The sequence below is a fragment of the Macaca thibetana genome, chromosome 16 (assembly GCF_024542745.1).
Source record: "Macaca thibetana thibetana isolate TM-01 chromosome 16, ASM2454274v1, whole genome shotgun sequence".
NCBI classification, from domain to species: Eukaryota; Metazoa; Chordata; class Mammalia; order Primates; family Cercopithecidae; genus Macaca; species Macaca thibetana.
Window position 1 is genome coordinate 76,375,497 of NC_065593.1, and position 14,480 is coordinate 76,389,976.

A 14,480-nucleotide genomic window follows, 5' to 3' on the forward strand; every position below is an offset into this window, starting at 1 on the left:
TAAGTGAGGAAGTGAGTTGTGGGGGAAGAACATTCAAGTACAAATGAATATAGTTGATGTGTCTGGCAAATGACAAGGAAGCCAATGTGGCTGGAGAGCCGTGCATGAAAGGGAGAGGGGTAGGAGGTGATGTAGAAGAGGTAGCAAGTGGCTAGATCAGGTGCAGCCTTCCAGGCCATAGTAAAGATTTTAGATTTTATTCTAAGTATGATGGGAATACAGGAGATTACAAGCAAAGTGACAGAATCGGATTCACATTTTACAAGGATCACTCTGGTTACTGTGTGAACACACTACAGGGGAGCAAGAGTGGAAGCAGAGACCTATTAGGAGGCCCATTTATTCATATAATAAATACCTACTGAGCACCTAGTAAAGACAATAATGTTCTAGGGGCAGAGGATATGGCAATGGGTAGAACAGGCAAAAATTCCAGCCTTCCAGTCTTACATTCTAGTACCTATTGCAGTAGCACAGGCAAAAGATGACAGTGGCTGGGACTTGGGTATAGCAGTGGGAATAGTGAGAAGGGATCAGATTGAGTACATATTTTGAAGCCGGGGTCTATGATTTGCTGAAAGAGTGAATGTGGGTCTGATGGAAGTCAAATGGCTCCAATGCTTTTGTCCTAAGCAAGTAGGTGATACCATTTATTCATATGTGAAACACTGCAGAAGGAACAGGTTCTAGGGAGAAATCTGACATGTTAAGTTTGAGATACATTTTAAACATTAGTTAGAAAATATAATGTGGGAAGCTACATATACAAATTCAAGTAAAGGGGAAAAGGCAGGGCTAGAGATAATCAGGGAGTTAAGATAGTATTTAAATAATGTGCAGCTAGCAAAACCAATAACCTAGGAGTGAGACTTGAGGAGAGCGCCCTGGAACATCTGAAATTATCCACATGATATATAAATATATTCAAATAATCCTTGTATATCTCATTGTAATGAAAGTAATATGTGACATAGAATCTTCACTAATATTTATTAATATGCAATTTAAAATTAATTTGTCATCTCCTGAGTAAAACGCTTCACTATCATTCACACTGAAGATTAAGATCATATAAATGAATCTGACTCTAGTACTTTCTTTTGCTACATTTAAACTGAAAGACATGAAAATAGCAAAAAGAAAGAAAACTACAAAATATTTTTTAAATTGCTGATTTTTTTAACTTTCTGAGATGGATACTTAGAAAATCCCCAAATATGTAGACATTGAGTAATATACTTCTAAATAGCCTTTGAGTCCAAGAGGAAATCACAAAAAAATTAGAAAACATTTAAAATTGAAATAATAAAAACTAAGTATAACAAAACTTGTAGGATATAGCTAAAGATGTGCTTAAAAAGAAATATTAGTTTTAAATGTGTATTTTAGAAAAGTAGAAAATCTAGGCTGGGCGCGGTGGCTCAAGCCTGTAATCCCAGCACTTTGGGAGGCCAAGACGGGCAGATCACGAGGTCAGGAGATCAAGACCACCCTGGCTAACATGGTGAAATCCCGTCTCTACTAAAAATACAAAAAAAGTTAGCCGGGCGAGGTGGCGGGCGCCTGTAATCCCAGCTACTCAGGAGGCTGAGGCAGGAGAATGGCGTGAACCCGGGAGGCAGAGTTTGCAGTGAGCTGAGATTCGGCCACTGCACTCCAGCCTGGGCGACAGAGCGAGACTTCGTCTCAAAAAAAAAAAAAAAAAAAGGAAATCTAAACTAATGATCCAAGTAATCTTTTAGATACCACTTTCTAAATTATCATTTTGTAACTGATAAATTCAACTGTGGTTCCGGTAATTGGAATCTCTGGAAATTTGTTGAGACCTGCTCTACGGCTTAGCATATCATCAATTTGGTAAATAATCCACATGCACTTGAAAAGAATGTATACTCTGCAAAGTTAGGGTGCAGTGCTTATGTACACGTCAATTTTATTTGTTGGCTTGCTCATTCATTCATTCATTAAATCAATCAAAACCTAAAAGTGGCTTTTTCGATTAAAGCTAAAAGATTATTCATAAACCGAAGAAATAATAGTGATTATGGAAAATTAAATTGTATTCTAGGCCTCAAAAGGCTTTCAACAATTGAGATTATTTCTGGCATAATAAGCTGATTCATACTATGTTTCTCAAAGGTGATAGCAAATGGCTTACCTGATTTTCATCCTGCACTTCCATGCTGTATTGGTCACCTGGCTGAACTTCTGTGACTTTCTCTCCAAGGAGGAAACCCAGACGAGTCATGAGTGTGTTTGCTGCCTCATCTACAGATGGAGGGGGGCCAAGCTCCTGTTCAGCATCACCTGTAACAAGAAGGCATTGAAGAACATGAATCTTTCAAAATAAAATGGTCTAGTTCTGCAACTATTCATACATTCACTTTGGTCATTTCTTTAGTTTTCACATTTTAACTCAAAAATGACAAGGTTATGAGGTTTTTCTTGGACTACTCACTCTCAATATAAATTTGTTTCCAAGTACAAAATTTACACGAATCAAATAAAAATGAGCCAGGGAACTCAAAATGATTAAAAATGTGAGGCAAAAAAAAAATTTTCCTAAAATGAGTATCTGTTTATGTTGACTTACTGTCCATATTTATTCAGGTTTTGTTCTAAATTCAGAGCATTTAATCTCACCTTGTAACAATCCACAGTAGCACAGATTTTAAAGGACATTACAAAAATCCTTTTATGGGGTCAGATATATCCGTTAGCATTACAAGCACTAACTGTAGTGTCATATGGTTTGATGCCAAAACACAACAGCATCACTACACACAATCACATCTTATTATTTAGGATATTCAGTATTACACAGTAAACCACTCCAAATGCCAAGAAGGTAAGATCTGCATTGTTATTATTCCATTTAACTTTATACTAACGTCTCTAATAAAGTCACAAGCTGGGGGTCAGAGATAGGGTATATGTGTATTTTTGTATATTAGTACTGAACTCAAGTGTTCCATCTGTGAAAAATCTCTATAAAACTCTCACTGAATGTATGTCAAGGTAGAAAAACAAGGCTCTATTTTTCCTCTCCTATTATCCCCCCAGAGGCAACATAAATATATTGCTCTGCCACAGAACAGAAATAAGAGAATCAGTAGGGTTATTTTTATATTATAAACATTTAGATACTTATTTTTTTTTTTCTCAAGAATAATTGGAAGCTTCTTATTCCTTGATAAAATGAAAAGGCAAAACTGGTCTCTTCAAATTAATGAATAACACTTTCCTCCCTCCTAAAGGTTAAACTAACTAATCTTTTGCAAATTTTTCTCATCATAGATTCCAGACCTCTAGATATTCTGGGGCTCTATTTCACTGTCTCCTACAAAGTTATTCAGATAATTAGTAAGTGTTTTCTACGTACATGGTTAACAACAGATATGCGAATTTATATATAACATGGAGATACAGTCATTGACTTTGAAAAGTTTATAATCTATATGGAAAATAAAATAAAAGAGTATATATTTATTTAGCATATACTTACATAATGCTTATGATGCACAAGTCACTAGTGTAAATACTTTACAAATGTTAGCTTACTTAACCTTCATAACTTTAGATTCCACTTTCTAAGGTACAAATTATTACCCTCATTTTACAGATGAGAAAATAGAGGCACAGATAAATTAAATTATTTGCTCAAAGTAACACAACCAGTAAATGGTAGAGCCAGGATTAGAACTTGAGCTCCCTGACTCCAGAATTTATGCTCCCAATGAGCACAACAGTGTCTTCCTCACTGGAAACAAATATTACAAATGGTGAGAATGTCTGAATAAGAGATAACTTGTAATAATAGGCATATTGCTTATAGTATGTTAATCTCAATAATCCTAACAAAGCATGTTGTAAACACTAAGGTAATCAAATGGAGGTTCTTAAGAGACAGATAACTGCAACCCTTTCTACATTACTACTTCCAGTACTTCCAAGTACGAATGCAGAAAGAAGTTCAAGAATTCTTCCGTGGGTGGCTATATTACATACTGCTACCACACCAGGTCCTTTTCATCTGGTTTGACTGGTATTTTTTTACACCTTGCTAAATCTACTTTTTCTTTCCTATTTACTTACCTCATCTCAAAATATCATTTGAGGATGACATTAATATGATACTATCTGCTGTGCACTCTATAATGAAAGAAATCTGATACCAGGTTATGATACGAAAAAACTATCTTTGGCAATTACATTTGTTTTGAACTTTTCTTATTTGTTGATCTTGAGTAAAATTTTACACATGATGAAAAGGCCTAGTAGATGAATTAGTGAGGGCTTCTCAAATAACAGACAGGGACCTGTGAATCCCTCCATCTTAAGTCTTAGATTACCAACAGCTGCCTCTGTCTCCTCTTCCTTAAAGCATGCCAGGATTTTGGGTGGAAGAAAGTAGAAACAGTAGAGGCACCTCCTTTCTAGTTTCTAGATTACAGACTTCACTGTCAGTAACCTCTTCCCTAATCCATTTTCACTGACTATTTTAAAATAAATTAAAAATAGTTACTTCTGAAAACAAAAAAGGGTGGGGCAAGGCGTGGTGGCTTATGCTCTAAATCCCAGCACTTTGGGATGCTGAGGGAGGTTGATCACTTGAGCCCAGGAGTTCAAGACCAGCCTGGGCAACATGGCAAAACTCCATCTCTACAAAAATTACAAAAATTAGCTGGGTGTGGTGGCGCGTGCCTGTGGTCCCAGCTACTTAGGAGACTGAGGCAGGAGAATTGCTTGAACACAGGAGGCCAAGGTGGTAGTTAGCCGTGATCATGTCACTGCACTCCAGCCTGGGCAACACAGCAAGATCCTGTCTCAAAAATAAACAATAATTTTTTTTTTTTAAAAGGTGGGAATATGTGAAATATATTTTGAAGGTGCTCTGTAGGACCAGATGAACAGCTTCTCACTTGTAGGGATTTATTAGGTTGGTGCAAAAGTAATTGAGGTTTTTGCCATTATGGCACCATTAAAGGTAATGGCAAAAACCACAATTACTTTTGCACCAACAGAATAGTGTATTCAAATACTGTATATTGAAACACGAAGTCAGGTCCTCCCCTCCAAACCATTTCATTTAAAATATGCTGAAAATGTCACGAGGTCACGCATTTTCATTTTTTCCTACTTAGTGTACGTTGATTCTGCATTCTTCCTTAAATACTACCATTTTTCTTCCCTTTTTGTCTCATTTCTATTTCCCACTTGCAAGTAATTGCTATGATAAAACCTCTCTGCCTGCAAAATGAAAACTTACCAGCAGAATAAAATCTGGCCAGTGGCATAAAGATAGACTTTTCCCCCCTCATTACAATTAATAATGGGGCCATCTGAAGATCACTAAAAGGGAGGATTTAATGGAAATAGTGGTAGCTTAAGAGAGAGAAATCAGTGCTTAATTATCAGGGTTATTGGGTTTGTAATTTTTAAGAATAGAGAAAGTGAGTTAAAAAAGTTTAAGAAAATTCTTTGACCTATTTTAAAGATTGTCTGGTCTTTGGAGGCAATGTGCGTTTTAGAATGAGTTTCATCCATATTGTGTGTATCAAGTCTTTTAGTTTTTTTTTTTTTGTTTGCGGGGGAGGGTGCATTACGGTTTTCCATGTTCATGGTTTGGAAGATAATTTTGTTATGATATCAATATTCCCCAAATCAATCTACCAATTTAATGCAATCCTTATCAAAATTCCAGCTGCTTGCTTACTTGCTTCCTTTCCTTCTTCCCTTCTATTTTCAGAAATTGACCAGCTGATCACAAAAATTATATGGAAATATAAGGGGCCCAAAATTAAAAAAAAAACCTTTAAAAAGAAGAACAGAGTTCGAAGACTCACATTTCCTATTTTCAAAATTTACTGCAATGCAACAGTAATCAAGGCAATATGGTACTGGCATCAGAATAGACCAAGGAAATAAAGAGTCCAGAAATATACTCTTACATTATGGCCAATTGATTTTTTTTTTTCTTTTGTGGGACAAGGTCTCACTCTGTTGCCCAGACTGGAATTCAGTGGTGCAACCATGGCTCACTGCAGCCTCGACCTCCTGGGCTCAAGCAATCCTCCTGCCTCAGCCTCCTGAGTAGTTAGGATTACAGGTGTGCACCACCATGCCTGGATAATTAAAAAAATTTTTTTTTTGTAGAGATGGTGTCTCATTATGTAAACCAGGCTGGTCTTGAACTCCTGGGCTTAAGCAATCCTCCCACTTCACCCTCCCAAAGTGCTAAAATTACAGGCATGAGTCACCATTCCTGCCTTGGTCAATTTTTAACAAGGATGCAATGACAATTCAATGGGAAAAAAATAATCTTTCCAACAAATTGTGTTGGGACAACTGCATAAACACAAAGGTATGAAGCTGGAGCCCTACTTCATATATCAAAATCAAGTAAAAATGCGTCGTGGACCTAAATGTGTAAGCTAAAACTATAAAACTCTTAAAAGAAAACATGGTAGTAAACTTCGTGACCTTTGGTTAGGAATGGTTTCTTAGACATGAAACTAAAAGCATAAGTGACAAAAAGAAAAACAGATAAATCAGACTTCATCAATATTAAAAAGTGTCATGCTTCACCGGATACCATCGAGAGTGCAAAGACAACCCACTGAATGGGAGAAAATATATGTGAATCATGTGTTCAAGGGACTTGAACCCAGACTATATAAAGAACTCCTACTACTCAACCATAAAAAGGCAAATAAACGAATTAAAACATAGGTGAAATATCGGAAGACATTTCACCAATGAGGGTATACAAATGGTCAATAAGTACATGAAAGGATGTTTGACATAATTAATCATTAAGGGAAATGCAAATCAAAACCACAAGGAGATATCAAGTTATACCCACTAGGATGGTTAAAACAAAAAAGACAAGCAATAACAAACAGTGAAATTTATTGGAACCTTCATACAATAATGGTAGCAATGTAAAATTGTGCAGACATTTTGAAAATAGTTTGGCAGTTCCTCAAGATGTTAAACATAGAGTTACCATGTGACTCAGCAAATCTACTCCTAGGCATATACCCAAAAGAATTGAAAACACACATCAACTTGTACATGAATGGTCATAGTACTGTTATTCATAACAGTCAAAAATAGAACCCCACTGTCCCTCAAATGATGAATGGATAAATAAAATGTCATATATTCCCATTAGGGAACATTTGGCCATGAAAAAAAAGAAATAATGATACATGCCATAATATGAAAGAACACTCACTGAAAGTATTGTGCTAAGAAAATCAGACACAAAAGACCACATATTGTATGATTCTAATCATATGAAATGTCTGGAATAGGCAAATCTGTAGATATAAAAAGTAGATAAGCCATTGCCTAGGACTGGGCTGTGTGGGGAGTGACTGTGAATGGGCACAGGATTTTTTTTGGGGGGGGGTAATAAAAATGCTCTAAAATTAGATAGCGGTGATAGTTATACAAGTCTGTAAATATACTAAGTATCACTGAGGTGTATATCTTAAAAGGATGTATTTTTTGGTATGTGAATTACATTTCAGTATAGCTGTTATTAATAAATATGAAAACCCCACAATAGTACAAATAGAACCATGTACCCATCACCCAGTTTTCCCAAAGGAAACATCTTACATAACAACAGTGAGTTATACAGGAAAACGACACTGGGAGAATACAATGAACTAGACTACACACCTTATTCAGATTTTGCCAGATTTTTTTTTTGGATGGAGTCTCACTCTGTTGCCAGGATGGAGTACAGTGGCGCTTGGCTCGCTGCAACCTCTGCCTCCTGGGTTTAAGCAATTCTCCTGCTTCAGCCTCCTGAGTAGCTGGGACAAGCGCACACTACCACACCTGACTAATTTTTTGTATTTTTAGTAGAGGCAGGGTTTCATCATGTTGGCCAGAATGATCTCGATTTCTTGACCTAGTGATGCGCCCACCTAGGCCTCTCAAAGTGCTAGGATTACGCCACTGCACCCGGCCAGATTTTTTTTTTTTTTTTTTTTTTTTTTTTTTTAAGAAACGGGGTCTCAGCTTTGTTGTCCAGGCTGTTCTGGAACTCCTGAGCTCAGGTGACCGTCTCACCTCAGTGCCCTGAGTATGCTGGGACTACTGGTGCATGTCACCCTGGTTGGTCACCTTGATTTTGTCAGATTTTGCATACACTCATTTGTTGTGGTTGGGGTTTTTTGGGAACATTTTGTGTATAGTTCTGTGAATTTCCATGTGGTATCATTTTTCTTCTGCCTGAAGAAATTTCTTAAACATTTCTTGTAGTACAGGTCAACTGGTGATAAAGTCTTCCATTTTTTATATGTTTAAGAAAATCTTCATTTTACTTTCATTTTTGAACTATATTTTTTCAGGGTATACAATTCTAGTTTGATAGTTTCTTTGTCTCAGTAATTTAAAGATGCTATTCCTAAATTTGAAAATTAAAAAATTTAAAAACGATGCTGCCCCACTTGTCTTCTGTCTTGATTTTTTTCAAAAAGAAGTGTGCTGTCATCTTTCTCAATCATCTGTGATTTCTCTGACTGATTTTAATAGTTTTTTCTTTATCATTAGTTTTAAGCAGTTTCATATTGTATCTTAGTGAAATCTTCATGTTTCCTGTGCTTAGGATTCATTGAACTTCTTGTATCTGTGGGTTTATAGTTTTAATGAAACTTAGAACATTTATTCAAAAAATATATATGCATTATGTGTCTGTATACACACAAACACACACACACATGTATGTGTGTATGTGTGTGTATATATATATATATATATAAAAAACATAATTTTTGGTGGTTCTTTCTGGGGCAGATTATAACTTTTCTTAGCTATAATAATAGTTAGCTATATATGGCAATTAATTATATGGTTATTAACCAAATCTGAGTAAGGTCTGTAGTCTAGTTAATTGTACATGCCAGGTACTATTCCTAAGAATTTTACCTATATTATCTAATTTAATCATCAAATTGCCCTACAAGGTATGCAATCTTATCCATACTTTACAGATAATGAAAATAAAGCATACAAAGAATAAGTAACTTACCAAATTCATACGGCTAGTAAGTGGCTGAGCCAGGCAATCTGGCTCTAGACCTCAGGCTCTTTACTTTTAAGTTATACTGTCATCTCCAAGTCCAGTCTCTCACCATGTTGCCAGGCATCAGTCCCCAGCTCCCCTCTGCCCACTGGAAGTTTGCTCAAAACTTCCAAAACTTCTCCAGTCATCATATCAATTATTTGACCTATATTTTTGTCTCATCCATGACCATCCAGGTGACATGAAGAGGGTCTCATCTTTATAACAATACACTCCAATTAAGGTATGTACCTAAACAAAGACAGTACTTTCCTTGAATGGAATTCTGTAACTTCTTTAATAATGACAACAACTTTGAGGTATGAGAAACAGACAACTGGTTGCTGAAAAACAATCTTTCTGAGACTGTGATACACAAAATAAATCATACAGCACTCCTGCATTATGCTGATTAAAACTACTTAAATTTGCAGCTCTGGTTTTGTTTTGGCTGTTTGTAAGCAGTGTGTTTATGCATTAGGCTTTGCTCCCAGAAATCTGGCTGAGGAATACATCACTGTAAAGACTAAGGGATTATAGATTTTACATGGAAATGGAAAGGTCCACGAATAGTATAGAAGACTTGAAGAAAGGCCCAGTGCAGTGGCTCACGCCTGTAATCCCAGTACTTTGGGAGGCTGAGGCAGGTGGATCACCTGAGGTCAGGAGTTCGAGACCAGCCTGACCAACATGGTGAAACCCCGTCTCTACTAAAAATACAAAAAATTAGTCAGGCGTGGTGGCAGATGCCTGTAATCCCAGCTACTTGGGAGGGTGGGGCAGGAAATTACTTGAACCTGGGGAGGCGGAAGTTGCAGTGAGCCGATAATGCACCATTACACTCCAGTCTGGGCGACAAGAGCGAGGCACCATCTCAAAAACAAACAAACAAACAAACAAACAAAAACAAAAGAATGACATACTGCTTAATATCAAGATTAATATAAAGCTACAGTAATTAAGACACAGCTAGACAAAAGCATAGATAAAAAGGTGGTCAATGGAACAGAATTTAAAAATCCAAAAACAGATCTCTCTCTATATAATCACCTGATTCAGAACAAAAGTTTCACTGCAGTGTTTCAGTAACACGAGAGTATTTTCAAGTACTGGTAACAGATCAATACGATATCCATATGGAAAAATAAATCCTGTCCTTAAAAGAATAAATTTCATATAGATTATAGACCCAAATATAAAAAGTAAAGCAGTAAGTCTACTGGAAAATGACCTAATAGGACATCTTTATGACCTAGAACTAGGTAAACATTTCCTAGACAGGCTGAAAAGGCAACAACTGTTAAGAAAAAATATTGGCAAAGTCAAGTTCATTAACAAGAATTTCTGTTCACCAAAGACATCATTAAGAAGGTAAAAGGGCAAGCCATAGAATGGGGTTACTACTACAAATCAACAAGAAAAAGAAAGACAATCCAATTAAAAAACAGACAAAAGATCCACACAGGATTTACAAAAGAGAATATCCAAATAGCTAATAAGCACATGTAAAGGTGTTGAATATTATTGGGAAATGCAAATCAAAACTCCAATGAGATACTACTACACATGTACAGTGCAGAATGGCACACAAAACAAAATAGCATCTGACAGTACAGGGCAAAGGAACATTGAAACACTGCTGTGCTGATGGGAATGTAAATTGGTAGCATCAAATTTGGATTAAAGATTTGGCATTTAAAAAATGTATGGTTTCAAATTTGGAAAATGTTTGCCATTTTATAGAAACCATATGACTCAGCAAGTCCACTACCAGTTGTATAAAAAAAGGGAAAAGTATACTAATAGGTGCAACAAAAGACACATGACAAATGTTCATAAAATTGTTCATCATAGCCAAAGTTGAAAATGTCCATCAAGGTTGAGCAGGGTGGCTCATGCCTGTAATTCCAGCACTTTGGGAGGCCGAGGCGGGTGGATCACTCTAGGTCAGAAGTTCGAGACTAGCCTGGCCAACATGGTGAAACCCTGTCTCTATCAAAAAAACACAAAAACTAGATGGGTGTGGTGGCACATGCTTGTAGTCCCAGCTATTCCAGCCTGAGTGACATGGCAAAACCATAACTCTACAAATTTTTTTTTTTTTTTTTTAAAGTAGCCAGGCCTGGTAGTACACGCCTGTAGTCCCAGCTACTCAGGAGGGTAAAGTAGGAGGATGGCTTGAGCCTGGGATATCAAGGTTGCAATGAACCGTGATTGCACCACTGTTCATCTGAGTGAGACAGTCGTACAGTCGTACAGAGTGAGACCCTGTCTCAAACTCTGCCTCCACCCTCCCACCCCCCCCCAAAAAACTGTATTACTGAACAAAAGAAGACAGATTCAAAAGAATACAAAGGGCCGGGCGCAGTGGCTCACGCCTGTAATCCCAGCACTTTGGGAGGCTGAGGTGGGTGGCTCACCTGACCAATATGGTGAAACTCCATCTCTACTAAAAATACAAAAAAATTTAGCCAGGCATGGTGGCAGGTGCCTGTAATCCCAACTACTCAGGAGGCTGAGACATGAGAATAGCCTGAACCCAGGAGGCAGAGGTTGCAGTGAGCTAAGATCATGCCATTGCACTCCAGCATGGGCGACAGAGCAAGACTCAGTCTGAAAAAAAAAAACCCCAAAAAACAACATACTAAATGATTTTATTTATATAAAGTTCAGAAATTGGTAAAACAAATAATTGATGATGGCAGTCAGAACAGTGGGTATCTTTGTGGGGGAGGATAATGATGCAGAGGAAGCATGAAGGAAGCTTCTGAACTGCTGAAAACATTCAATATCTTGATTTAAGATGTGTTCATAAATTTTCATAGCAAGGCATAATTGATATTTGTGCTCCTTTCTGTATTTATATTTTAATTTTTACAAAATTACAAAAAATGTATTAAGGACTTAGGGCACTGACTTTGAGAATGAAACTATTTTCTCAACAATACTTGTTTATGCTTTTTTACTCTAAGAAACAGGTCTAGAGTTATGGAAAAAAACAAATAACACTATATATTTAAGCTATATATTTAAATACTATTTAAGTTGCTCAGATGAGGGATACTAATAACAGCAAACTTACTACTCTAAACGTTTAGATCTTTCATTTAAAGTTCCTGTCTTAATAAAGACATAATTTTAGAAATCAAGAGATTTCAAGGAAATTATATATGAAATATGTTATGGTTTAAATAGATCTTCAACTAATGAAAACAAATATGTACTTTTTTCCCACTCAGGTAAGAATGCACCAAACACATTTGCATTTCTTTTTTTAAAAAACAAATGATAAAGACCCAGTTTACCAGATTTACGTAAATTTTAAAAAATATTTTATATACTTAGGGAGTATAAGTGCAGATTCCTCACATGCATGTACAACACAGTGGTGGAGTCTGAGCTGTTAGTGTACCCATCACTCGAATAATGAGTGTGCATTATACCCAGCAGGTAAATTTTTGACCCTCTCAAACTTTACTTTTTAAATTTCAGCTTAACATTACTAATTTAAACAATTGTCAAAACTAAGTCGCTAGCATTCATCCACAACTAAAAAACATCCTTAATTTGTGTTAAACCAGAAATGTGTTACCATGAATGCATTAATATCTTGCACTACTAAACAGACAAAAAATAGATATTATTTCTGTGGAAGATTCATGCTATCATGCTGGCAATGTTAACTTCACTTAACAGAAAAAAATAGGAATTATCTCTGTGGAAGATTTATTCTGGCAATGTTAACTTCACTTGACACTACACCTGGCTCACATTTCAGACACAATGGAAAAGCAGATCCATGCTGGTGTTAAGTGTACAGCCTTGTCCTACCACTACTCAAGAGTCAAGTTTCAACTAAGAGTATAATAAAGCAAAGTGCATGCAGAGATGTACAATTTTTAAGTCTTAAAAAAGGTCCTATTTTGTGGTCTCATTAATAAATTCCAAAGTTTAAGACAAATAGGGACTCCAATGAGCTGTTCATAAATACTCTAGATTAGACACAATGAAAAAGAAAGTCATGTTCATCTGAAATCTTCAAAGAAATGTTCTGTAATCCTCAGTGGTGCTTGTTATAGTTTAACATTTCTGTTCAAATGTGTGTGTTGAATTACTTGTTATGCAAGGGTAGAAGCTGCTCCTCACAATTTACTGGTAAGGACTTTGACTCTTTCTTGACACTTTTCAACAGTTCTCTTTGTAGTGATTTTCTGCCATCAACTATTTTAGGTATAAACTGATACAAATTTTAAGTTGCCCATGGCACTACCACCAAATAACGTGGAAGAAAATGAAGTGAGGCCTCCATGACCTCGTGACTGAATGAAGCAAATCTTGTATCAGAAGAAGAAAATCCACTTCCAAAACATGAGAATCCACTCAAGTTGGAGAAAAAAGACTCTGTTCCTCAGCTTCTGCTTCTTTGGGAACCCCTTTGATTCCCCAAAAAAGTCCTCAAATGAGTTTTCATAGAAGTTGAATAAAAATGGGTCCCTTCCACCAAAAAAGTCCCTGAAGGCATCATCTGGGTTACAGGAATGTGAAGCCAAACTAAAACGAACTGTCAAAATGACTTCCAACTCCTCCTCCACCATTTAATTTCCTTGCCATATTTGTCACAGATGTCCCATTTTTTAGCATCTCATAATAATCTCATATGCTTCAGCTACTTGTCAGAATTTTCTGTTTCTTCTCTGTTCTCATGATTTTTATCTGGGTGCCACTTTAGTGCCAGTTTCCAATATGCCTCTTTAATAACCTTGGAGCAGAGCGAGGGGTATGTTTCTATATGCCTAGAACTTCATAGTATTTTACAGTTTCAACAGATTGTAGGAACAGGCCGGAGGACATGAGCAGTGGTGTCAGGAAGCAGAGGCGGCAGGGCTTGGCTCTGGCACAGCAGTGCTGGTGGCAGTGGTGGCACCCCACGCTTTCCTCTGAAAACCTTTGTTTTAAATTGGCTATTGAGGAATTCTGTGGAAATGACAGCCAGAACACAAGTTCTCAACTTCTCTTCCTACTACTACCTACACCTCACTGGAGTGATACGACGGTCAAAATAAGGGTATTAGTGACACTAGGCAAGTACACTGGAAGCTGAAGGTAGATGAGAACAGGAGTGGTGCTTTATTTTCTGTAACGCACCGAATAACCAGGGAAGAGTGAGGAGCCAAGAGCAAGGGAAACAGCAACAACCTTAGATTTCTCCAGCTTTTCTGGTTGACAGATGCTGGTGAATCCACTTGGAGAGGGGGCTGTCCCTACTAAATGTGGTCCTTGGAGGTTTAACCATTCCGAGAGGCAATATTATTACCAGATAAAGCAAAATTTAAGGTGGTACGAGGTGTCAAGTGAAATTTCTGTTTTCCTGGAATTGGCAAGTAGGGCCCACAGGGCA

The 14,480-nt window shown here is 36.9% G+C and overlaps 1 protein-coding gene and 1 long non-coding RNA gene across 10 annotated transcripts in view; one reads left to right on the forward strand and one right to left on the reverse strand.

Annotated features, from left to right (window-relative positions):
• The window catches only part of LOC126939569 (uncharacterized), a 71,770-nt gene extending 69,399 nt beyond the window's left edge, over positions 1 to 2,371 (forward strand). For both annotated transcript variants that reach the window (XR_007720413.1, XR_007720414.1), the window contains exon 4: positions 2,140 to 2,371. This is a non-coding gene — a long non-coding RNA (uncharacterized LOC126939569). The remainder of the gene's footprint in view (positions 1 to 2,139) is intronic.
• Positions 1 to 14,480, reverse strand: part of TANC2 (tetratricopeptide repeat, ankyrin repeat and coiled-coil containing 2) — a 468,803-nt gene that overhangs the window by 233,617 nt on the left and 220,706 nt on the right. For all 8 annotated transcript variants that reach the window (XM_050764933.1, XM_050764941.1, XM_050764940.1 and 5 more), the window contains one exon: positions 2,159 to 2,307. In XM_050764933.1, coding sequence (XP_050620890.1) covers positions 2,159 to 2,307 — 149 coding nt within the window. The remainder of the gene's footprint in view (positions 1 to 2,158; positions 2,308 to 14,480) is intronic.